Genomic DNA, 26,612 nt, shown 5'->3' with positions numbered 1-26,612 from the left:
CTGCAAAGTACTCTGCTCATGGTGGATTAAGATGAGATCAGACTGAGTCCTGAGTCCATTAGGCCTACCAGACTACCAGTCTATGTCAGCCCTCTTTTGGTATGCGTGTGATGTCTGCAAGATGGGACTGGATCTTATCCTGTCTTGATGTTGGGTCTTTTTTAATAATAGAACATAGAGTACGGTCTAGACCTGCTCTGTTTGTAAAGAGACTTGACATAACGTTTGTTGTGATTTGGTGCTCTATAATATATATTTGGCGATTTATAAAGAAAGCTAAAGGAAGTCATGTGACAAACATTAAGACAGTGAGATTACTGCTCTGTGTTTTGGGGTTTTTCGCCTTTAAGCTGCAGGGAGGATGGAAATGTGGGGCGCAGAGAGAGGGGGTCGACATGTAGTGGAGGGTCACAGCCGGGAGGCGAACCAGCTGCTGTGAGGACTAAAGCCTCTGTATAAGGGCTGCACGCCTTAACCGTGAGGCCAAACCACCACCCCTATAGAGTTAATCGATTATAGACTGCTTATCACCAGAGATCAGAGTTACAAACTTTAGAGCTGGACTATTTTTAAATTCTTTGATTCAGCTGTTTATAGATCAGAAGAAGAACACTGGCTAAATTTCAGCAGCTCAGTCTCATCTCTCAACAGCAAATATTTGTCTAATGAAAGGAGGGGTGAACTTTGAATCCAGCTATTGTTTCTCTTACACAACTGGAGATACATTGTTTGGTTTGGTTTTATAAAGACTTGAAGACACAATGAAAAACACAAAGATGAACACATGACTCAATAGTGTCCACATCGGCATGCACAATCACTAAAAAATAGTTCCACTTATTGAGACTTACTGTGAATCCCCTGCTCATGAGTGTGTGGTGTACAACACACACACACACACACCCACACACACGCACAATGACACACACACACACACACACACCCACGCACACGCACACTGACACACACACACACACACAAACTGTCACACTTTTGCACACAAATGAAAACACATGTCAGATTAGATCTTTAACGAGCAGATTAACGAGGAGAGAATTTGGCAGGGGGAGCGAGAGAGGGGGATACCCAGTTAGCAACGTCACACACACACACACACACACACACGAAATACACGCACAGCTGCAATCCCAGGATTTATAGGATGCACTCAATGATGCACTCCAGATGTTTGAACAGCAAAATACACACTTTAAGCACAAGAGAAGGGCATTTATCAGAGTAAACAGTTGGATTTCACCGTGACGATAAAGCTTGTTTTGGACTATTTCTGCGCACAGCTCCTCGTGGCTGTTATTTGGTATTAAGCTCAACATGCTTAAGTCCCTGGAAAACTGGATGCACAGTAGGCATGAAAGTAGAGTCGGTAAACAGCCGGGTTTAGAGGATGCAGGATTGGCTGGTTGAAAAAGTTTATCCAAAGAGGCGCAGGCGTTTCGATTTGGAGGATATTAAACGTGGTGATCGTCGGACACGGCTACTTTCAAATCTTCAAGACTCAGAGAGTTTCATGCTTCGGCGTCAACCATACAGTCTGTTTGTCTGTCAGGGATGTGATTCACAGCACTGTAAGCGATCATCACACCCCTGAAAAATGCCAATTTTCCACAAAACACAGGCGAGGTTCTTTTTTCTTTTGCTTCTGCGTCGGCTCTGATGCCACATAAAAGCAAGAGCAATCAGTCATGGCTCAGTGCATGGCATGTCACAGTGCAGCAACACCTTCAAGGGGGGAATTTAGAACAATGCAGCCATTCAGCAGATGTGTGATTTTAAAGTGGGACTTGTTCTTCGATTCAGGCTGATGGGACTCGAGATTTTGTCAGTCCAGTTAGATTGGTACACGCCACTCCTTATCTGAGATTATCTGCTCGGTTTCAGATGGATGTCCAGACATATCTGTACAAAGAGTGACCACTTTCTTTCTTTCTTTCTCTCTGTAAGTGTGTCATTCTTTGTTTGTATTAAATCACTGAAACAGATAGCTGGATCTTGAGTTATTGGAGAAATAACTCAAGGTCCAGCTATCTAGAAATCAGTGATTAGCAGCTCAGCTAGCGGCCCCTATAGACATCACGTGTCAAAAACACTGGAGAGTCCGATTTAGTGACTGTGTTCGGTGTTTTTAACTGGTTTTAATCCCAGAATCTTTATCTTTTTAAGAAGGGGAGATTTCTGTGGACAGTTCAGTTCCCTAGAAGAACCTTTAGGTGTTTGTAAAGCTGCCTGCCCCCCCAAACATGGCTTTGAGTACAATGGCGCAGCTAATAGGGCAGCCAGACTCAGGATAACAACATTTCATACCTACATGTTCTGTATTTTTCATGTACAGAATTATAAACGACCCTGATGTGACACCAACTTCAAGCTTTAAAGCACTTGGCTTTCACATTTTGTTCAGACTCCATGGGAGACTGATTTCCACTGATTTTTTTGGACTGCAGTCCAGCTACAGCAGCTTTCACACCTCAGGAAAAACAGCTTCAGGTCCAGAAAAACCTGTCCAATTGGCCCAAGTGTGAGGATGGTCTTTATGAACTTTCCTGTGATCAAAATATCTCCGAATTATAGGAATTCAACATCTTTGCCTTGAGACTTTTAATGGTGATAGACTGCTGCATGGATGAAATCATAGATTCCCAGACAAGCTTTGGCCCACTTCTTTCTTTGTGAAGTTAGACTGACTTACATGTTCATCCCAAAAGTCACAAGACACCATTAAAAATTCTCTTAAACCACCAAATATAAATAACTCTTGGTACTTCAAACCATCCCATTCACAAGTCTGCCGCTGTTTGAACTTTTACGGCCCGTGAAAGCTCAATGTCACGCTCGGGACGGGTCAGCGTCTGGATATGAGAGTCAGAGGTCGGTTGGCGGGTCAAACTGTGCTTTGACCTTCCCTGTGGAGGACGAGCACCCTGGGAGGCTTTGTCCTTTTAAATATGTGCGACGAGAAACCTGCCCCCGATGGATCCTTAATGGCTGCTCAAAGCAACGTGCACAATGAAGTCTTTTTGCAGCCTGCAGAGGAATGGGTTGTATCTGTCTGGGCAGAAACGCCCCCGGGTGACCTCCCATTGAGATACGGAGGTGGAAGATACACACACAGGCGCATGTTGTGGGTAGACGATAAACAGATTAAAGTGTGTGGGAGGCACACACACAAATATGCATACACAAAAAAATCAAACGCATATAGACATGAATGTAAAAGACATGAATGTATTCAGTCTGCTGACCCAAATCTTTCAGGTCAGCTCTACTCTAACCAGAGGCTTTTATTCCAGTACTCAACAACATGTGAGTCTGTGGTTTACTGGTTTTTAGGCAGCGTGTGTGTGTGTTAGTGGTGTGTATTAGTGTGTGTGTGTCTAAAACTGCATTTTTTTTTTCACTTTTAGGAAATTTGTGGAGTAGAGAGAACACTGCAGTGACTCAGTATTCATGTAAGCCATGAGCTCGGAGTTATTTTGAATCAGAACGAAGAAAACAATGAAGGTTTTTAGGCGACGAGTGTGTTAGTCAGGCATTCAGAGTGAAATCATCTCCTCTGGTGTTACAAGCTAACACTTTGTTAGTGCACTCTCAGATAAGTGAGTTTCACAGAGTGTATCCTTAAACCAGTCGAAGCTGTAGCAGCAGTGGTTGAAGTAGCAGGTAGAGGTTTGACCTGAGTAAAAATAGCACATTGATGCACTTCAGCGTTAAAGGGAGACCCATTTATGAATGCTCTGTATGAGAAGTAAAAGTAAGGCCTTTGTATGAGAAATGTCCCTTTAAAGTGTGAAATTACCTCTGCATGATTTCATAAAGCTACAGTGAAGGAATGTTCCATGAAAAGTGGTGGTTTGGTTATTAGAAATGCATCATTATTCAGAATATTTAACATGATTTGTATCTGATATCCTCATTTTTGTTATTAAAAACTGCAGTAAAGTTCTGCAGAGAAAGAAAAGTGATGAAAAAACTCCATAACTGTAAAATATGAAGGTTTATAACTTAAAGCTACTGGGAGGAACTTACTGTTAGTGTCAATTTTGGTCCTCCCTCTGGGCAAAGATCTTGCTGCTTCATCATGTCCTGTGCATGCTGTATTTTCTGTCCAAAACTCTCCGTACTTTCTTTTAACAGTCAAATATTTGAAATATTGTCAATACTTGCTGTTGAAAATGTAAGAAGAGCTGTTTCGTAACGTGGCCTCTTGCTGGTTGTTTTGTTAGCCTCTGTAGCAATGACAAGCAAATGTCTGAACCATTGACTGTATAATAAATGGAGGTAGTATCTGTGACGTCACCCAGCTGTTCCTGAAGCCCTGTTTTGAAGCCAGACATCGGTGGGTGCCATATTGGAAATGCTGAACATAACCTAACCTTCCCCAAGCTAGTGTGAGGTAAAGAGGCGGGATTTGAAACTCTTTCAATTCAATTTAATTCAAAATACTATATTTATCCCCGGGGGGCAATTAAAAGGCTAGAGAGCAGTGGTTTCAGAACAAGGTTCGGTCAATAACTGCACAGCAGCAATATATACACTATCACGTTCACACAAACATACATACATTTATCACAAATATATACATTTAGAGAATACATTTACTGTTTGCGGTCAAAACTTTTTCAAAAGTTATGAAAAACACCTCAATTGTGTCAGGACACAGATTAGATGAGAGCACAGTAAAGTTAATACACCAACTTTTACAAATAAGGTTTAAAACACAATACTGCTGCTCAACAAGCAGCGACCAGAACAGGAGTGATCTCTTTGCTAACAGCTACAGGGTGCCCGCCTGTCAATCAAGTACCCTTATTTGGGCAAAACTCTTAAGTTTAATATCTTCAAATATAACAAGTTATGAAAAATTTCTCCCCCGTATAGTGTTTGCCGAAAGAGAAATTAGCTCTTCAGAATAAACCTTTTTTTTGAACCAGGCTGTAAACATGTTTTTTTCTGCTGTAAAGATTGTTTATTTTGAATGGGTGTGTATGTGGTTTCCTCTGTTTCTGCAGCCAGTCTCAACTGGACGCTCGATGAATCTGAGTTTATAACACTTCCACATGGGCTTCATATTTTAAGACTGGAGGTTGCCGCTTGGTCTGAACCAATACGTGTATAGATCCATGCATATTACAGATATAGACTTAACTGATTGGAGCTTTTGCGTAGGAGAGTTATGCATGTAAAGGACATTTCTAAGCATGTTTTAAACAAGGTGCATGTGGAGCCCCCACTCCTCCACTGAACAAAAACCAATAATCTTCAAAAACACACGAGTCATTTCTGTCTTTGTGTTCAGGAAATTATAAGCTTATTTGGTAAATATGCTTATCCTCTTTCATAATGTGGTTTAATTTTCATATGCTATTAACACAGCAGGCATTCCCTCTTGAAACAATTCTGCAAAATGGAGTCTATTTAATGATGTTCAACTGTTTCCTGATTATCTGCGTCTCAGTCTGTCTGTCAACCACCCTCTCTTGTCACCAGTCCCACGCAGTCCCTGCTGGGCTCTCTATATGTGCGCCTGAATGGAGCTAGCTAATTAATGTCACATGTAGTTGGGAACAGGAGAGGTGAAAACGTAGTCGGCCCGGCCTCTCTGTTAATGCAGATGAAGTTGTTGAGGGCTAACACATGTCAGAGTGTAGTGGAAGTGACACAGTGTTTATTGCTTTGCCCCTAGCTCACTCCACAGAGGTGTGGATTGAGTGTCGCTTGACAAAGAGTCTTTTTCCTGCCAAATCTCTGGTACAGATGGAGACGTTTGGCCTTTTCTACGGAGTCAGACTCGAGTACGCCCCTCTTGTGTATTTTAAAACTTAAGTTACCCAAAACAGCTACAGATGAAGAAACGATCTCCCTTTATTTTCTGTTCAACACAGGCGAAGTTGCAAAGCTTTGACCCTTAGAGAACTTCTCTACTTTCCCAAAAATATCGACCTCGACTTTGGGTCTTTTCAACTTTTTCCCATTAAACCCCATTGAGTTTGCACCAAATCTCATTTCATCCTTCAGGGTCCCTAAACAGTCTGTCGAGGAGAGAGTGGGGAAAAAGCGGCGTTCTCCTTTCCCCCCCTCTGTCAGATTAAGGCTTCCTAAATGAGAACAAATTCCACCTCCTCCTTCGTCTCCGTTTTTAATTTCCCTGCAGGATTGTGCTGCCGTGGCTTTGTATCTGCACGGCAGAGGTGAAGGATGAGGATATTCATACTTTGGCTCCTTGGCCCAATTTATTTTTTGGGGAAGAGGAGGGGGTCCGTACGGCTGTGAGCGAGTGTGTGATCTTACTCCTTTAATAAGATTTGCTTGAGTACCTTTTCTCCATTTTTGGAAGTGTTCTGCTTCTTCATACTGTAAGCACTGAATTCACTTAATAATTCAAAGTCCAATCAGGTTGGATGTTTGGTTTGTTTTGAGTGGTGTGTTTATTTCTTCATGGTCATGAAAGGAGTTGTGTGTGGGTGGTAGGTGGCATGAGTAAAAATCATTATTTTTGTAAGCATGAGAGTGTAGTGAAGGTTTTTTTTTTTAAAGAAAGAAGCATGTAGGAATAAAGAGGGTGCTCTAGTGAGTCGTTCTGCAAACATTCATGACTGTGTCTTTGTGTTTTTATATTTCACTTAAAAAGGGGTTTAATGATGGCATGTTAAAATCCTCTGGAAGAACACCTGTTTGGCTTAAGGCTGGTTTATACTTGTGCATTGACCCTACGCTGCAGTTGCCGATGCGGACTTGAGCACTACATATTTGTGCGGTGATGTGTTTGTGTCACGCACATAGGCTGTATAAATAATGGACGTAGTGTCCATCACCCATCTGTTTCTGAAGCACTGCTTTGAAGCCAATCGTCGGCGGGTGCCATATTGGAAATGCTGAACTCAACCTAACATCGTCCAAGCTAGTGTGAGGAGATGAAGCACAAGGCCAATGTGCCGCGATTCTGGAAGTGCTGTAAATGCAGGAAATACAATGCTGACGAGTGGACCAATCACAGGGCTTGTGGTCTGCGTCAATTTGATGCGTTGTTACATTTTGGAGGAGGTGTATGTTGGCTTTGTGCGTAGGTACGGGTATGATTTGGCGCAGAAGTATAAACCAGGCTTTAAGAGTTAATGCGCCCCATGTACAGAGGCTGTTTGTCCTTGAAGTTGCCACTCTCTCCTCCTAGTTTCTTACTTTAACCAGAACTGTCCTATTCCTCTCAAGATTGGGACACAAAAATGTTGCTTGAAACATGAACAAGGCACTAAGAAGAATATAATTCAGGAAAGAATGAGTCTTAAATTAACTTATGAGAACAGTTTGGGTACGGCCAGCAGGAATTGTGGGAATTGGCATTTTTCCCAAGCAAGTGCAGTATTTTTTTGTAATTGTATTGGATTGCAGCTGTGATTATGGAGGCAAGTGTCACTCACTCAAAATACATTTTTAAGTAAATCTCTACAGAAGCTCCAGGTACATTTCACTCTCACTTCCATGCACTCAAGTAACACTAGACTCCTGTTTGCCTGTGAGCTGAATCCATGCCTGCCTGCTGTCCCATGATGCCTTTAGAAGCAGCTAACACACATCCCAAAGTAAAGTAAGGACCTCGGAAGTTTCACACAAAAGTGCAGCAGTTTCAACTTGCACACGTGGTTTGGCTATGAATACGAGTGAGTGTTTCCTCAAATGTGTGTGTGTGTGTGTGTGTGTGTGTGTGTGTGTGTGTGTGTGTGTGTGTGTGTGTGTGTGTGTGTGTGTGTGTGTGTGTGTGTGTGTGTGTGTGTGTGTGTGGTTGTGCCAACAGGAAACTGACTAAGAGTATTATTCATGGGGAGATGACAGTAGCTGTAGTGAATACTCGAGTGTGTGCAAGAGAGAGGGAGATGATGTAGAATTTTTGGTGAACACGGAGGAGGTGAGAAATGGGGATGGATGGACTGGTGTGTGTGCATGTGTGTGTGTGAGCAGACAACGCCACCTGCCATCACACACACACACGCACGCACGCACACACACACACACACACACACACACACACACACACACACACACACACACACACACACACACACACACACACACACACACACACACACATGTGCCATCTGTAGCCTCCCAGCAGAGCCCAGAACGACTGGTCAGACACAATTTATCAGCACTAAAATGCCAAATCCACTCATGTGTTACAAAATCTGAACATTGTGGCGTCTCCTGTGAGTGTGAGTGTGTGTTTGGATTTGTTTTACACACATTGTTGGGACATTAACTTGCTCCCCAAGTCACATGTGCGTGCTTAGTTGTCACAATCTAACCCTGATGAGTTAAAACATTGAACTTAAAGGTTCAAACTTTTGATTTTAAGGCATGCAACATCTTCCTAACTTACAGCGTGTCTCCATCAAATTAATTTAAGTGAAGGGATGTCCTGCTTCGTGATCTGAGTTGTAGCGGGTGTGTATCAGGCTCGACTTGCTTAAGAGAGGATCAGTTTGGCTCTCTTGTGAGCATTTTGCCTTCTTAGAGTCTTAAACCTTTAAAATTTAACTCATAACCTATCTGCTCTCTCAAGCGGATGAGTTGGTTGTATGTGTGGTATGTTGTCTTGGCTTTTGTGATTTACTGAATGCATCATGGTGTTTTAAAGCTGTGTGGTGAGTGGTTGGGTGCATGCTTTGTTATTTAAAGATACATGGCTATAAATTGTTAATTAGGGGTGCAGCGACTCATCAAAGTTGTCGGCAAAATCAGGAAAAATTCTGTCACCTACGAATTAAAAGTTGAATAATCGTTTGTGATGTCATATCTTGCCATGCACGGACTTAAGATCGTTTTTCTGATTTGAATTGTTAAGTAGTGAGACATCTCGCATCCTTACTATCTTTGCTGCCTGCAAGTGGAAGGTAAGTGCAAAGATAAGAGCTGCATGCGAGATCTGCAAACTTGAACTTGCTTATCATAAGGGCATCAGTAATGCACAAGCATTTGAGGAGACGCCATGGTGGCAACTCAAGTTAGCGCCACTGTGTGAGTTTTACATTTTCAGTCCCTCAACTTAAATTTTACCTCATAACACTTCATTTATTTCTCTCCTTTGCATCTCTTTTTCTTCCTCCTCTCCTACCATGAAAAAGTGGAGCAAGCCTTTACCAGTCTTAAGATATGAAGCCCGTGCAGAAGTGCTGAAACTGCAGTTCATCAAGCGTCCACTAGAGGCTGGCTGCAGAAACACAGGAAACCACATACACACCCATTCAAAGAAGACGATCTTTACAGCAGAAATAAACATGTTACAAAAAACGGCTTAGGTCTGAATAGCTAATTTCTCTATCAACACACATTCTACTAGTTTTCATAAGTCGTTATTTTTGAAGATATTAACTTACAAGTTTTGCCCAAATAAGGGCATGGCTGACTTGATTCAAGGGTGGGCACCCTGTGGCTGTTAGCTGTTAGTTTGTAGCTGTTCACAAAAACTCTAAAGGCCCGCCTCTTACCTCACACTAGTTCAGACGAAGTTAGGTTGAGTTCCTCATTTCCAATATGGCACCCTCCGACGATTTGCTTCAAAACAGCGCTTCAGGAACAGATGGGTGACATCATCTGTCTTACATTTAGAGTTTGAAGAGTAATTATTAACGAAAAAGCTAAATATGAGTTAGTTATAAGTTATTGTGCACACTGGAGGAACTGCAGTTTTTAGCACTTCCGCATGGGCTTCATATTTTGAGACCGGAGGTTGTCGCTTGGTTGCAGCCGTGTTGTTAGTTCCTGTACTCCCATGTTTCTACCCTAACTGTAAGGCTCACTGTTACCTGTAATGATATGTGCTTTACATGCAGCCCTGCACATGTAAGAATCAAGATTATGAAGTTAGCAGAGTGTTGAAGTTTGACACTGCTTGCTTGCTGAGCTTCAGTTTAGGTGTGAAACTGTCAGGCAGCATCAGAAGCAACAGCAGAGACGGTATCTCTCAAACCGCAGTTGGCTATGTTCCCTGCATTTTTTATAAAGTCTAGTTCCATCTTTTCATCAATCTTCAGGTGTTTCATAACATCCGAATGAACCAAAGAGAGCTTCTTTTTTTAAGTCCACAGTTTGCTGACATTCATAATCACACAGGTAGAACCGCCTACACACGCACCCACACTGCTCCGAACTACCTGTTGCGTTCTGACAAAGTGGAACGACTCATGTCTGCTCAGCTGGAACCAAACACACTATCCCAATGTTATTGGCTCAATCCCTCTCTCTGTCAGCACAATAAGTGCAACAAGTTCCCACCTCTTTCCTCAGGTTGTTGAAAGCCATTCTGGGTAATGAGGGAAATTACTACACGAGGTGGAGGTAGATGAGGCCTATTGGGTGAGAAGTGGACATGCCAAGGAGTTTATTACAGCACTTGATCAAACTTTAACACCTGAGCAGTTCAGTTTGGGTGTAATACCAGTGGAAAGTTCCTTTTACAGACACATGCTTTATAGAGAAGTGAGATATTTGGAAGAATGCTTTCATGTCTGGAGAGAAGGGTGGAGAGGAGACAGTGTCTAAGAGGGGAAAAAGTTGGATGGACTAAGGGAACGACGGAGGTGTGACTCCGCTCTGCAGAAACACTGAGTCACTCCCTCCCTGCTGTAGCTCTCCGTTGCAGGAGGTTTATGTAACAACAGCTCAAACTTCTCCCTGTAAATGCTCCTGTGATTCCTTCCAGATGTGTGCTCAGAAGTCGGCCGCAGGGGGAACACAACAGAACAGAAAGCAGGGAGCGTGTTAATGAGTTGTGTAGGGGTGCAGCAGGGTGAGGGTGTCTGCTTTTAGCTCAGAGCTGCAGTAGCATTAGCAGGAGGAGGGAAGGAATGCAGGGCTGTGTGAAAAATTCCTCATCTGCATCTGGATCTTGTTTATTTAAAGAGGTTATCTGCCTCATCCTCTGGTTTAAATTTAGCTCCAGCGGTCACTGCTGTGGTCACCTTGCTTTGTACCTCATCACTTATAAGTAATGGATGTACGTGGGCGATTAAGAGACATCTTCATACTCTGAGGTTTTCTCTCTAATTAATGTGATTGATTTTTATCTATAAGTTTCTATAGGCGATACGCTTTTCTTTCCTGACCAGCCATTGTGGAAAAAGATGCTTTTCTACCACCTGCTACTTTTCATCTTCAATAAAACATCATGTCTGCTTCTTCAGGAAAATAAGTCAGGAGTATCAGACCTGAAACTATGTAAATGTTGTCACTAACTCTACCTACTCACATGTCTCAGGGCCTTTGAAGGCATCATGCAGTCATCATTTCCACTGTTAAGCCGTCTGTCCATGCAACAGAGTATATCGTTTCTTTTATTCCACTTGCTACAACGTGAGATTCATGTGGTCCCGAAAAACCCAGAATATAAGATGCAAAAAATGTCTGTTATGGGGGCTTTCATTGTGTTCAGCGATGTGCAGTTTCTATGCAGATGTGTGGTACCATCTCTTACCGCTTGTGCTATGATTTCTGACTATTACCTGCAGCGTTTCCACATCGACTGCCCTCATCTCCTTGTAGTGACTGGCAGGAACATAGACTGTATAAATAATGGACCTGGTATCTGTGATGTCACCCATCTGTTTCTGAAGTGCTGTTTTGAGGCCAATTGTCGGCGGCAGCCATATTGCTGCTCTGAGCTATTGTGACGTAAAGAGGCGGGCTTTGAGCCTCCTCGCCAACAGCTACAGTGTTCCCGCCTGTCAATCAAGTCAGCTGTGCCTCTCATTGGAAGACTCGTAATCTCAATATCTTTGAAATTGCTGCGTTATGAAAAAATTCATCCCCTGTACAGTGTGTGCTGATCAAGAAATGAGCTATCCAGACTACACTTGTCTTTTGAACCAGGCTGTATTTCTGCTGTATTTCTATGTGGTTTCTGGTACTTCTGGAGCCAGCCTGAAGTGGATCCTCGATGAGCTGCAGTTTTTAGCACTTCCACACTGGACTCATAACTTTTAGACCGGAGGTTTCCGCTTGGGTGAGGATGAATTCAGGATGGTGGTTTGTGTTTGCACGTGCAGCTCACCTGGATAATGTCTGGGAATTTTCAGTAGTGCAATGCATGTGTGAAAGAGGCTTTAGATTCATCATATACCTAACTTTACTAAGGTTGAATCTACCAGAGAATTGCATGCTGTGTTTAAACATCAGCTTACTCTGACTTTTTGCAGAAAGTCTGGGTAAAGTTGGAGAGAACGCTGCGGATGGAAACCTTCAGGAGGTTTGACTTAACTTTCAGAATTCAGAAGCCAGGGTAAATTACGCTGTTTTGTATCAATTGAGCCCAACCTCTACGAGCATCTCTGCATTATTAACAACTCAAAGTTTTTCCTGTGATGAAGAGGCCAAACTTTAAAAATGAAGCAGCAAATGTTTACCCTACGCGGTGGAAGTTGCAACCTAAGGTGAAAAAATTCAACAGATTTGATGCTTAGGAGGATTTTTCTTCTTCACTCGGTTCATTAAAACCTTCCAGTATTTTTTTGTTCGAAGGTGTCGATGTCAAAACTGCAAATCCTCTTAAATTCCTCCACATTTGTAGCTGAACCGACACTTTCCCCTCATGCAGTAGCACTGTTATACTCCTCCTGACCTTCCCTTGCACTTTCTGCTACTCCTCACTCGCTAAGTTTAGCTCACTTGCACTTTCTGTTGTGTACACGACTGTGGGTGAGAGGGCCAGTTAATAGCATAAAATGTTAATTTTAAACCTCTGCTCTTGGGCTTCCAGATGGAATGGCGATTGTTTCGCCCTTGAGCAAGGCATTTGTTCCGGCCAGCTGGCTTTGGAGGGCATTTCGAGTAGCCGGTGTGGTTAATGAGTGATGTGAGGGGATGGAGAGGAGGCTGCAGGGCTGCAGACTGAGAGCCTCTCTAACTAGAGTGTGAAGAGACAGAGCCACTTCATTAAACGGCCTGTCTCGGTAAACACCGACTGCCTCCAGGACTGGCTGCAGTGAGTGAGTGTAGCCATCTGCATGTACACACACAAACACACACAAATGCACACATTGTTTCTCTCCATCTCTCTCCCTCTGGCTTTATTTTATGAGCCCCTGTAAAGACATTGAAGGAGGAGGGAGAGAGAGAGAGTCTGATGCTATGAATAAAAATGCCATCACCTAAATATCACCGTCAGCTCTGAGACTTTACAAGTGCGTACTTAAGTCCTTTTCTCTGCGGGCATGTAAAGCTTTCTGCGAACACATGGAGAAGAAGACGCAGAGACAGAGAAGCGTAAAGTCAGAGATGGAGAAAACAGATTTTTGTTCTCCTCCTCCGGCTGAGAAACCTTGATTCAAACATGGAAAACATTGTTTATGCCCTCAGCTGTCAGCACTGCTGATACGTAATGTCTGCACACAGAGCTGCCTGAGAACGACTGGATGTCAGACTGTGTCATGACTGAACAAAGGCTTTTATACATGTTAGTGTTCATTAGCTGGATATTCATGTTTGGAGATGTAACATGCAGGCTGCAGTGTGTTAAATTATAACTGGATGTTAATAAGTGGAAGGATGGAGCTTAAAATGGATCTACAACATTAATGTTTTTAAAAGTAAACTTAAGACTCACCTTTTTAATCTGGCTTTTGACTTTGAGTTATTTCTTTTTAGCCCTGGACTGCATTATTACCATTATAACCTCTATTCCCATTGTTTTTAATTTTATGATGTCTTATTTTATGTTATTTTATTTTGATTTTCTAGAATTGATCTGATTTTATTCTATTTTCTGATAATTGTTTTATTTGTTTTATTGTATTGTTTTATTCTATTTTTCTGGTATTTATTTTATTTTTATTTTATTTCCTGATATTTTCAGATTGTATTTCATTGATTCTATTAGATTTTCCGTTATTAATCTAAGTTTTTTTTTTTTTTTTTTTTAGTAATGATTTCATTTTCTTTCAGTTATTTGTCTTACTTAATTTTATAGATTTTATTTTGTTTTTATTTTATTTCCTGAAAGTTATCCAATTTTATTTCATCCATCCATCCATCCGTTATCTTGACCGCTCCAATTTTATTTCATTTCATTTATTTTATTTTAGTTATTTTATTTTTTATTATTTCATATTTCATATCACTTTCCTCTATCTTGTTTCAGCCTTGTATCATTTTACCTATTGCTGCCAGTTTCGATCTCTCTTTTTTGTGAAGTTCATTGGGCTGCATGCTCGAATGTATGAAAGGTGCTCTATAAACAGCAATGAGTTGAGCGAGGCTGAACTGAAACTGCTCATGCTGCTCCTGTTAATTTAAATCTTTGTATTATTCAAGTGTGAATAGAATTGCAGAATAAGATGCATTTCAAAAAGCACTATTATTTAGATGTATTTTGATTCATGTATTTACTATAAGGGGCATATTCATTCAGGATCATCATTTTACAATATACAAGGAAGAAACTGAAAATTCAACTAAATATAAATCCAGTGAGAGATGATACATGTTTAAAGTTTCTGTTTTATTGCAAAACTGAATGAATGCATTGAAAACACTATATATTTGCTCAATTATAATGCTAATGCTAATCATGACTCAGTGGAGGGTGCAGACAAAGTTAAAGATATTTAAAATGCAGCAAGATTAACAAAGTGTGAAAATAAACTCAGATGTGTCTTCAAATAGATTTAAAAATAAGTGAACTTGATAGATGTTCATACTTTTTGTCATCATGTATGTTGTTTCATGGCATCCATCAGTGCATGCTCTCCTCTGGGCGTGGAGAAGACAGCAGTCTTTAATTTGCTCTGTGCCATCACATCTCACTCTCTCAGTAGGTTTACCAAATTAGTAGTTAGACAAGTGTCACATGTATGCACAGTTTGAGGTCTTTGCACCAGTATGTGTATGATAAAGTTATGACCATGTGCATCCAGGAAAATGCTTTGCTGGTTCTATCTCTGCACACAGCCTGTTCATGTCCCGTGTTTTGTAATAATCTTGTCTTTTAATGGTTGGTTAAAGCTTGCACATGTTTGCAGCATCGATACAGCCCTGGGCAGTGTTGCTCAAAACCTCAAAGTGTTGCATCACTCATGTGCAAAGAGGATTCATACAGAAAGAGATATGACTCTACTAATTGTACTGAGGATGGCTGCATTGGTTTAATATGCAAACTGAACATTGTGTGTGTGCAAAGTGATCAGAACGTGTTTAAAATTGTGATTGAGCTTATTGTGGTGAGAAGCTTCTTTGTGTGACTGCTTTTTGCAACTTCTGTTACATGATCATGTTTAATTCTTCTGTTTTCATCACAAATCTGAAGCAGTCTGAGGGTTTTCTCTCAAGGTTAGAGACTGCTGTTGCACGTTGCAAATGAAAAAGTCTCTAAATATGAAGCTTTAAATCTATAGTTGTGATACCATGTCTGTCTTCTGCACCTTGTTTAGATCTCAGAAACCTTGAACAGTCAAGATGCCTATCAGCACTTGTGTTTAAATCTGTGCTACGTGCTGTAAAAATGCCCCATCTATATACCTGTCCCCTGCGTGTCCACTGTCCCACAGAAAGATCTAAACCTTTAAATTGAGATGTCTGTGAGAAATGTGAGTGAGAAAAGCTCATTTCCCACGTTAAACTCATGAAGAGACTCCTTTATAAACATCACCCAACAAGCTTTCTGTCTGCACGCTAACGTTATTAGCCGCGAGGAGAATCGGCGGTCAACAGCTGAATTCCTGGAGTCTGAGACGAGCCGACCGTCCGAGCCTCTGGCGGAGGAAGTTTTGCCCCAGTGTGGGAAAAGTGCAGGTTATTTTTCCATTGCAGAAAAGTGAACCTACAAAGCTTGGTTATTTATCGCGCTGCAGGTCAGGAGGCCTGAGTCTGCATCTGTATCTCTGCAGGCTCTCATTAGACATACATTCCTCTGATTCCACACAGTCCTACCTAAGAGCTTTTACTGCTGAGCATGCTGAAGGAGTATTTTGATACTCTACCCAGGAAACCCACCTTAGGAAAACTCTGCTCTCTTGTCAGGGAGGTCAGAGGTCAGGCCCTGTTTCAAAACACAGACCCCAGAGCTGGTATGGATTTTCTGTCTGGCTGACGGACAGCATCTCCACACGCTCAGCTCCAGGTTTTCTGTTTCTGTCTTCTACCGCTTTAGGTGCTCACCATGCAGGGGAAGTTGTTTCCACAGCTGGCTGCAGGAGGAAGAGGCTTGTTGTATCGGATAACATGTTCTGTATAATGTGCTTTATTTGTGTAGCTCTTATCAAAACAGCCTCAAAGTGCTCTCAGACTGTACGGCAATAATACAAGACAAATGTGGAAACTTGAGGATATCAGATGTGGAAGTCACGGTCAAAGAATGCCAACAAAACATTTTAAAGCAGATATATGAGCGCTACGAAAACAGATGCATGATGTAAATGTAGATTAATGTTTTCCCTGTAAGTTGTTCTTGATTTCCAGAGGGGGTTTTTTCATGTCAAAGGGGAAATCTGAGGCCGGGTCAGGGCTGATGTTCAGCACAGATTATAACTCATGAATCTTTACAGTCTGATGCAGATTATATCATACATTCCTGATCAGTGTGATCTGGTATGTGAAGTGCTGAACAGGTTTTTTAGTGTGTGATGTAAACAGAAGACGAGGAGTTCACAGATGAGTGACTCTCCTTTCCAGACAACATGGATGTCACAGAATTATTCGCATGTTGAGAGTCGCTGAAAATAGACCAACACGCTCCGGTCTGTCTCCGATCCGTCACGGCACATCTGATAGGTTTCTATTCTATTCAATGTGTTAACTTCCACTGGATCTGCTCCGTTGCGTTCCGGCTGCGTCTCTGATCCGGCAGGTCGGAGCCCTCCAGGATTAGATACACAACTACTAGACTTCTATTTTTGTTGGATGCCGGAGCACGACGCATCAATCTCAAGTGGAGAGGAAGTCAGGCTGAAGTCCGATGTGAGAGTGTCTCTCACACAAAAGAACTCACAGACTGATGACGAGTATGTTTATATGTGACAGAAAAACAAAGACACCTCGCTCACTGCAGGGAGATAATTCAGTGCACTAGGGAAGGGACGTTCATCAGTCTGATGAAGAGCAAGTGTTGCATTCAGTTATCTGGAATAATGGAGCCCTGCAGTGTGTCTTTGTTTCTTTCGATCACGTATAAACGTACTCATCATCAATCTGTGACTCATTACATGATCAAAGGTTGAAGCTCTCTTTCTGTTGCACCCTGCTTTGGCCGTAGTAGAGATATCGTAGCTTGCCTTGTCAGCTGCTGCTGCTTCATGATAATTTCCTGTTTGTCCCAGGGTGACTTTCAGCAAACCTCACAGAGGGATCTTGACTCTGAAGCAGTGTGGTGTATTTTTTGTTGTATGAAATGTTTTCTACGAGGGAAAAGAAACCAGCTTTGTGATGGAATCAAAACAGTGTGGCTGCGTTGTGTTGTGATCAAGCGGCAACCTCCGGCCGCGAGAATTGAAGCCAATGAGGAAGTGTTAAAAACTGCAGTTCATCGAGGATCCGCTTGAGGCTGGCCCCAGAAGTACCAGAAACCACACATACACCAATTCAAAGAAGACGGTCTTTACAGCAGAAATAAACATGTTTACAGCCTGGAACAAAAGACCAGTGTAGTCTCAATAGCTCATTTCTCGATCGGCACACACTGTACAGGGGGTGAATTTTTTCATAACGTGGCAATTTCTGAGATATTAAGAAGAAGAGTTTTCTAATGAGAGGCACAGCTGACTTGATTGACAGACAAAACACTGTAGCTGTTAGCTAGGAGGCTCAAAGCCCGCCTCTTTACCTCACACTTGCTCGACAGCAGTAAGGTTGAGTTCAACATTTCCAATATGGCTCCCTCTGATGATTGGCTTCAAAACAGCGCTTCAGAAACAGATGGGTGATGTCACGGATACTACGTCCATTATTTCTACAGTCTATGATGCACACATATCAAGCATCAAATCAGAATTAAACCTTTCTGACATGCACAGAGTCGTCCCAGTGTAGAAACCAGTCTGTTTTCTCAGTGCTTTGTCAGTGCTTTATTGAATAGTGAGCGACTGAGCGGCTCTGAGGATGTGGTGGGTGCATTAATTCGGATATCGATCTACTGAGATGCATTTTTCCTGAAACATAAATTAAAGGTTTTGTATCAGAAAACGCTCCATGTACTCTGATAATGCAAATAAAGTGAGTGGTGGTGTAATAAGAAGTGACTTGATGATATCATGTGGATTAAAAGCCTCTGCTATCATTTTGTGTTATTGTTGCATTTTGACGTTTTGTTTCGTTAGCTCCCACCATGTTTCTGTCCATTACAGTGAAAACAAAAGTAGGAACTCATGTGATGTCACGTGGGGCAGACGTGCGCTGTAAGAGTCATGTTACCCCGACCAGGAGGAAATGATTCATGGGTCAAGTGTTTACATGGATACTAATCTGAACAACAAACGTCAGACACCATCCCCCCCCAGAGGAACATTTTACTGCTCAAGGCTTTCTCTTCTAAGTCTCTGGAGACAAAATTGAGATTCTCACTTCAGCCTCATTCGAGTTTTAAATTGTTCTCATTAGTTTCTCCTAAAATTCACTAGGAGAAATAGTTGAGACCATGACATGAGTCTTATTTGAGACTTAAATGAGAGATCTCATTAATGGCTAATTTTCTTCTCTTTTTTTAAAATATATTTTTGGCCTTTTTGACTTTATTTGACAGGACAGCTGAAGAGAGACAGGAAATGTGGGGAGTAGTGAGCGGGGGAAGACATGCAGGAGATGGTCGACCGGCCAGGAATCGAACCGGCGACCCCTGTGACGAGGACTGTAGCCTCTGTATGTGGGGCGCTTAGACCACTAGGCCACCAGCGCCCAAAAGAATCCGCCCCTTTAATTGTAATAATCTGGATAAATCTTGTCAGTCTTTTTGCGGCCCATATTTTAAATAAATGGTCGGTCATACCTGGAGATATGAAATCTCTATCTTTTGCAGTTTCTCTCAAATCCACTAAATCTTTGTGAAGTTGTTTTGTTCCAAACAGACTTGTAAAGGAAGGATCATATTGTGAAGTCAAAGAAGAGATCATTTCACATCTAAATATCTGATCTTGAAGTGGTTCAAATGTTTTAATGAGAATTGTAAGTTTGTGGACAATTACATTGAAATCTTAATTTCTGCAGGGCTCTATAAATGTTGATGAAAAGATGAGCTCAGGCTCTTTCTTTGCTCCATCTGAGCTCAACTTGAGACACACAAAACTGAGTCTGACAAAAACAAATGGATGAGGTTAGATTGAGACAATTGAGAGAGCTCCCTGATTTCTCCACCTGAGCTCAAAAGGAGTCACAACACTTGAGAAATACCTGAGAATCATTTCAGATTCTGACCAGATCTCCTTTTGAACTGAAAGGGAGACTAAGCTGAGACTTTTAGCAGCTTTTTTTCTGGAGGCAAGAATGAGAAACAGGAGACATAAGCTATAGTCTCATTTTGCTTTCAAACAGATCTCATTGTTGTCTAGGAGACAGAAATGAAACACTTTTGAGATCTCCTCTCTAAATTTATTTTCCTATGGGCCATGATCAGAATGAAACTTTCCGTGTCAGACTATCAGATTGAGGTGTTTTTTTAATTCTGATCTCAGATTATTTGGGCTCCAGCATTTTATTCCCTTTTCCATCTGGTGCAAGAGTCAGACGATAAATCTAAAGGATTGTAACATGATAAAAAGATAAGAGACTAAGAAAAGCATAGTTTGACTTTGAGTCTCACCCCTCGGTTTGTGTTTGGAGCTTCTGAAGCTCTAACTCTTGGCTACTGTTTCCAAAATCTTCTCAAATCTTTCCATAATTTTGTTCAATATTTGTGTTTTTCCATCCAGGCCTCCACCAAGTATCAAAATCAAACAAGCTGAAAAAGGGGATCATGAGTTTTTGTACTGGCTTCAGCTTTTGGAGTTGAAGCGTGCAAACTCTGATCCAGAGAAAAAGAATTAAACTTGGAGATGATCTGAGTGACGACTCGGTCGGGCTTCCGTGTCCTTTTGTGAATCGACTTTGCTTCTCGGCATGCTTTCTCACGCACATGTGAGATGTGAATCCTCAACAGGCTCAGTGATTCAATCAGCGACAGTGCAGCACAGAGAGGAGGAGGAGGAGGAGGAGGAGGGAGGGCTTTAATCCAGGAACACTCTTACATGCATGCTTGTATCAACACCAACACGCATTTTTGAACAACCTGCAGAATGTATGAACTGTTGGATAAAAGTTGCACATTGCAGCAGATAACCGCGTAGATGCTGTGTACAGATGTCACACTTGAGATGTCATGAAGCGGACAGAGGGTGGACAGAGAGGTGTGTGCTGGTAAAAGATGAGGTGCTGCAGCGGCAGTGGGAGGTCCACACAGACAGCAGAGACTGATGAAGTCTCTCAGAGCGCTCGGTGGGATCCTCACAGCCTCCCTGTGCTTCATCCTGCCTGCTGTTCATACTTCCGTCACCGCCTCTCGCTCTGTTTCCTCACTCGTACAGAAAAGAGTCGCCTCTCTGGCTTTAAATCTGAGGTATTTTCTTTCTTTCCCAACATATCCTGGAGACAGAGCTGCTGTTTTTCTTATCGCTGTGGTAAGAAAAACATGCACACAGAGTCGTTATTCACTTCAGATGTGGGGCAGTGGATATGTGGAGCAGAGTATGTGGTCAGATATGTTACTTGTGGGAAAAGATACGATCTTCTCAGAATGTGCCCCCATGCTGAAGACACACAGATCTTTGTCCTCAGATATATGCATCTTAGTCTTGTTCTGCAAGATTAAATGTTCTCTGAGTCTCCACAAACTATCTGGGACATAAATAAGCCTGCTGAGATAATCAAGTATAAATATTGATCTTTTCACCATACATAGGAAGGCAGATGTGAAGCTGCTGCAGATCCCCCAACAAACATTGAATAATTCAGCATACAGCTGCTGTATCTGAGGTTCTGTTCAAATTTGCTGCCGCAGCAAAGAAATCTTCCGTCATTCTTTGAAGACAGCTGTCATGATTCTTAGTCCCACAGCAGCAGCAGCTATAAAGGCGTGAAGACCAAACAAAGCAGATCAGACGAGCTAGTCTCGAATGGTATTTTGGGAAAACGCCTCTGTACAGTGGAAATCAGGAAGCAGTCAGAGTCAGCAAGTATGCTAGAGAGGATGACATTCATTGTTGTGGTTTCACACTGAGGGTGTGTCTTTGTGGCTACAGTTTGTAACAGTGTTTGGAGGGTACAGTTGGAAATAGATATAAAAAGTTTGTCTCTATGTGTGTCACAGCATTCTTCAGGCCTGGGGCGTTATCAGTCTAAAGACGAGGACACTGTTTGCTTCAGTTCAGGCTAATGTTTCCACATAACAATTTAAAAAATGCTCTCAGGTACGTTTTTCACTCACTTGGTGGGGACGTCGAAGGCCGGGGATTTACTTGCTGCTAACTTTGCTAGTGTGAGTGCATGATGGCTACCATGGGTACCCAGCATTGGTCTGGTGTGTCGGCTGTGCACGTCAGTGGCGTACTCAGGCTGTGTGAGGGACAGGGGCGAAAACCTAAAAATGCTGAGCATCCTACAGTTAATTCTCTGCATCGTGGTGAATATTTTTGTTGCCAATTGTGGTGGAAATTAAATCATGAAAAAGGAAAACACAAAACTGTTGATATATTTCTATTCCAGTACACCACTGGTGCACATCCTTAAAAATGATGCTGCTGACGTGAGGTGCATGATGCAGTATGCACATGATCGTCAGGGGTAGTGTAGAGGTAGAGGGGATGTGTCAGTCAACACAGAGAGTTTTAAACACAAGCTGATGGACCAAGTTGCAGTTAACCACATCTTTACGATGTGCTGCACAGCAACAAACAAACTGCTAAAAACAACTGGTGACAGATGAGTTCAGTTTTATTAGTCAATGTTGAAACCTACAGAATTCAATGGAACAAAGTATTGGGCTGTTACATCCAAGCATGGAGAAAAAACGTTGGAAAAGCTGAGTGGTGGTGGTGCTGATGGTTTGTTCTGTCGACCGGTCATCATTCGCCTCAGCTGGTTCAAGAATTTGTCTCTCACTGGGCCGCTTAGACCCAGAATTTACCCCACAGTAACCTCAGTCGTGTCTCTTGTTTACGTCCTACAAATCCGGTAGTTGCATACAGCCTTAGCTCTCTACTGTGCCCTCTAGAGGTATCCTCCAGTATGACGTGTAGTGCATTGTCAAGTATTAGCAAGGTTCATTATCTCCAGCCCCAGGTTTTACCACATTATCAGAGATGTGTAAATACATTCAGCAGTATTAGAGAGGACAATGTCTTGCTTACATTAGGATATTCAATGCATCTTTGATTCTGATAGAATAAACATTTTGCTATAAGTTTTCTTGGGGCTGAACTTTCATTCTTACTAATCACTACTATGTGTATTCAGGCAAAGTCACAGAAAGAACAAGTGCCTGATAATCCACTGGGACAGATTAACATAAGAATCAATCATAAACTCATATTCACAAGGATCACACCACTTGTAGTCAGATGTTTTTTTTTAATGTTAACCCTTTCCTCTCCTCTCTCTTTCTTCAGGTATGACTATGTCGAGGTGTACAACGGCGGGGATGAGCAATCACCCATGTTGGGAAAGTTCTGCGGGAAGATCGCACCGTCTCCAATTATCTCAAGCGGCAGCCAGCTCCTCATCAAGTTTGTCTCAGACTACGAGACACACGGGGCGGGATTCTCGGTTCGCTACGAGGTCTTCAAGACAGGTGTGTAGACTGTGCTTTCATGGTTAAACCGATGTAGCTCCATGTACCGGACAGAGGACTCAAGGTTAACAAGAACAGAGGTGGAAGAGTGGATTTGGCACTCTATGAAAAAATGTTGGATGGTTGCTTGCTTGCTTGATTGGTTTGTTGTATGGTTGGATGGTTGCTTGCTTGCTCGTTTGGTTAGTTGGTTGTATGGTTGCTTGCTCGATTGGTTGGATGGTTCATTGGCCAGTTGGTTGGTTTTTTAGTTGATTGGAAAATGAGTTGGTCGACTGATTGGTTTTGTTCATATTTAAATTTAAGATAAAAATCTGACCATATCAAGATTATCAACCAATGGAAAACGCCAAATACCAACCTTTGACCATAAAAAATATCCCATGGCTGTGCAATGAACATTGTTTATGGTGGGCTTACTGCCAGTTTCCCCTTTAGACTGCTTAAAACATGGACCCAATTTCAGTGACGTCACCCATTGTTTTCTTACCACGAGTAATGAAGCCTTACAATGGTGGTCGCCATGTTGGAAATGGTGACTTTTACTAAGTTTCAACCAGTCTAAGCTCGGGCAAAGAGGTGGAGTTGAGGCAGGCCTTAGGCTTCCTAAGAAACAACTACCATCTACCCAAACTGTCAGTCAACTCACAGTACCCATAGTATAAATAAATAAATGAGACACTTTGACCAACTTCATTTTTTATACCTTGCTGTTAACATGTTTATTCCTGGGGTTTTCTTGGCTTTTGGAGCCGGCCTCAAGTGGATACTCAAGGTACTGCAACTTTTTTGCAAAACTGCAGTGGCTTCATTTTTCACACTAGAAATGGTTTTCCCACAAGACTAAACTTTAATTTTGTTGGATGTTCTCATTTCTATTGTTTTGCACTGCTGCACCCACTACTGGGACTTTTATAACATTTATAAATAAATCATACCGAAAATAAACCATTTTCTCTCCACTGAACAATGTAATCATAACTAAAAGAATGAGAGACAAAGAATCAGATGTTGGACCAAGATGAAAGAAAAAATGGAACCCTATGAATTTCAACAAAAGCACCAGTTTTGTTATGTGTTTTATCGACCCAGTTAACGGTATCCTAAAATAATCTTTCATAGAATGCAATCAAAAATGTCAAAGGTTTTCCAAACAGCCTGAACTGAACTCTTGTACTCTGACCCTGAAGCTGCAGGTTAAATAAACTCAAACACCCAGAATTCCATTGGAGGAACAGCAGGATAGACCAACATAAACAGCCCCTGTCGAGGAAGGAACCTTGCTCCCGTGTCCTACATTTGTATTTGCTCATCCCTCTTGGGTCCACTTGAGCTGCCGCCAAACAGCGAGTCTCCTGTGAACACCTCAGTTTCAACCAATGGAGGCCGGGATAACTCAGATAAAGAGGGAACATGTGCAATTGTGAGGTCCCTCTTCTTCTCATTTCTTTGTATTTTGTTTGGACCCCTGAGAGAATTAACCATTCACAGAATCACAGGATCCAAAAATAACTATCCCAGGTGGACTTTGGTTGATAAGTGCTTTGTGGTAACATGAAAAATGGATCGTGGAGTGCTTTTTTTGCACTTGAATCAGGAGTAATATGAGCAGGATTAGCTTTGCACTGCCTGTTCTCTTCCAACAACAATGCAAAGCCCAACTTCTGATACACCTTTCAAATCGAACTCCACGACTGTAATTTCAGGGTGCACAGTGGAGCGATGACTGATGAATGACAGGATGTTATTAGAAAGTCAGAGTAATAAATCTCTCAAAGTAGGTCAGCAGAGTGTCAGCTCAGAGGAAATGTAGCTACAGAAATGAGTAAGGTCATTTAATGATCACATTGGGATGTGTAGCGCAATCATTCCCAGCCTTTTCCAACTTTATATCATTTTTAATAGATAGCTTGTAATGGTGATGAAAGTTTTGGTGTGTAATAGAAGAGAATAAACCATCATTTTAAAGACGTTAAGGGAATTAAAAGGGTGAGTTTTTCCAGTTATGTTCCTCAGATCTGAAACCAAATGTTACCTCACCGGATAGCAATCAATGAGGAAATAAAAACTACTAAACTATCAGGTTAAGTTTAGAAGAAGTATTCTAGTGACAGCACTTCAAGCTTTTATAAAAATGTATAATCCCAACAAGCACCAATAACTTGAGATTACAGTTTTGAAATATGATTTAACAGGTGTTGAGAAAAGTATAACTTGTCCCTTTATTGCTAAACTCAATTAGCTGACGAGGGTCGTGTTATTCAATCATTGTTCAACAATTACTGTCCCGATGAAAAAACTGTGACCAGGTGAAAGGCGATGTATTTCCTTATGAGGATTTAAATCTGCTCTAGGTCGCTCACTGCTCTGACTTCCTTGTTTTAACACAGTTAAATGGTGGCTTTGGTTTTCCTTTGCTGTCAGGTCTGCAGGTTATGAACGAGTCATGCGTGTGTCATTGCTCGTTGCTGCTGCTGCCGCTGTCACTTCTCGTGTTCGTCAGAAACACAGAGACTGTTTTCCTGTTGTTGTTGAGCACGTCTGGCTGCTGTCTCCTCTCTGCCGGCTACTGTTCTGCTGCAGGACCAACACTTAACCAGGGATTGTCTCTCTCTTAGTGTGTATGTGTGAGTAAATGATTGACCCTCTCAGTATATTTACACAGATTATCCGTCTCTATGTCTTTTGCGTGTTTTTGTTTGCCTTGTGTTGCTATGTGGCAACATCTGTCTGTCTTTGCAATCCTCTGTTTATATCTGGCTTCCTTTGCAGCACACACACACACACACACACACACACACATGGACACGCATGCACACACACATGCTGACAGGTGCGTAGGACCCCAGGCTCATTTAGCTAATGGGCTGTTTGTCCTTGGTGGTAACAGGGGTGACCTGCAGATGAGATGGATGCTCTGGCATAGAAGAGGGGCGTCGAAACTGGGGCAGTGTGTGTGTGTGTGTCTAAGTGTGTGTATGTGTGTGTTGGCCTCAATATGGGTCCTCTACCCTCTAACAAGTTAAAAACAGCACTTGTTCTCACTCAGGTAATCCCCCTGCCATGTTGCTGCCTTCCTCCTCAACACATTTAAAGTCCATTACAGTCAGATCTGCAGATTGAAAGTGCTGCTAAATGGAGCCGCTGTTCTGGTTACAAACAGACTGTTCACTCTATTGAGAGCTCATCTTTGTCTCTGTGGTACTGCCTCCCTCTCCCTCTTCCTCTCTCTCTCTCCCTCTCTCTCTCTCTCTCTCTCTCTCTCTCTCTCTCTCTCTCTCTCTCTCTCTCTCTCTCTCTCTGACTGCTCTGTCCTAATCTCAGAGAGTTTCATTAGATTCTTGTCTATTTGATCATAAAATGTCAACCTGCTGAAATGAGGAAGAGGTCAAGGAAAGAGACCCCTGTTTATATAATCATTAACAAGTGTTTCCAAACATGCAGAGCTATGGAGCCGTCTAAGCATCTTTCTGTGTTGTTATAATGCACATCTTATACCGTGTAATATCCCGTGAGTGCCGGAGAAAAAACATTCTTCTAAGTCAGAACAAGCATCAGGGTCCTCCCTGTCCCTCCTGTCACTCACCCCCAATTTAGCTAGAGAGCGCTGTGCTACGTTCCGTCAGCGCCCCGCACTGCACAGCCTATACGTTCTTATTCCAGTCAATGCTCATGTTTACATAGGAAGCACCGTGGCACATCTCAGCTCTGTCCTGGGAGTGTACTCCTATGGCGCTAAAGATTTGTCTAAATTTAATCCTGATCAACTTGTGGAAGACTGTGATGCAATGTGCTCGCGCTGTGG

At 42.1% G+C, this 26,612-nt stretch overlaps 1 protein-coding gene across 1 annotated transcript in view; it reads left to right on the top strand.

Moving 5' to 3' along the window:
• LOC117827217 (neuropilin-1a-like) overlaps positions 1–26,612 on the top strand; it is a 117,059-nt gene that overhangs the window by 12,045 nt on the left and 78,402 nt on the right. Inside the window, exon 3 of the mRNA XM_034703744.1 lies at positions 22,626–22,807. Coding sequence (XP_034559635.1) covers positions 22,626–22,807 — 182 coding nt within the window. The remainder of the gene's footprint in view (positions 1–22,625; positions 22,808–26,612) is intronic.

Source organism: Notolabrus celidotus, chromosome 15 (assembly GCF_009762535.1).
Source record: "Notolabrus celidotus isolate fNotCel1 chromosome 15, fNotCel1.pri, whole genome shotgun sequence".
NCBI classification, from domain to species: Eukaryota; Metazoa; Chordata; class Actinopteri; order Labriformes; family Labridae; genus Notolabrus; species Notolabrus celidotus.
This window is presented reverse-complemented; position numbering and strand designations above follow the sequence as displayed.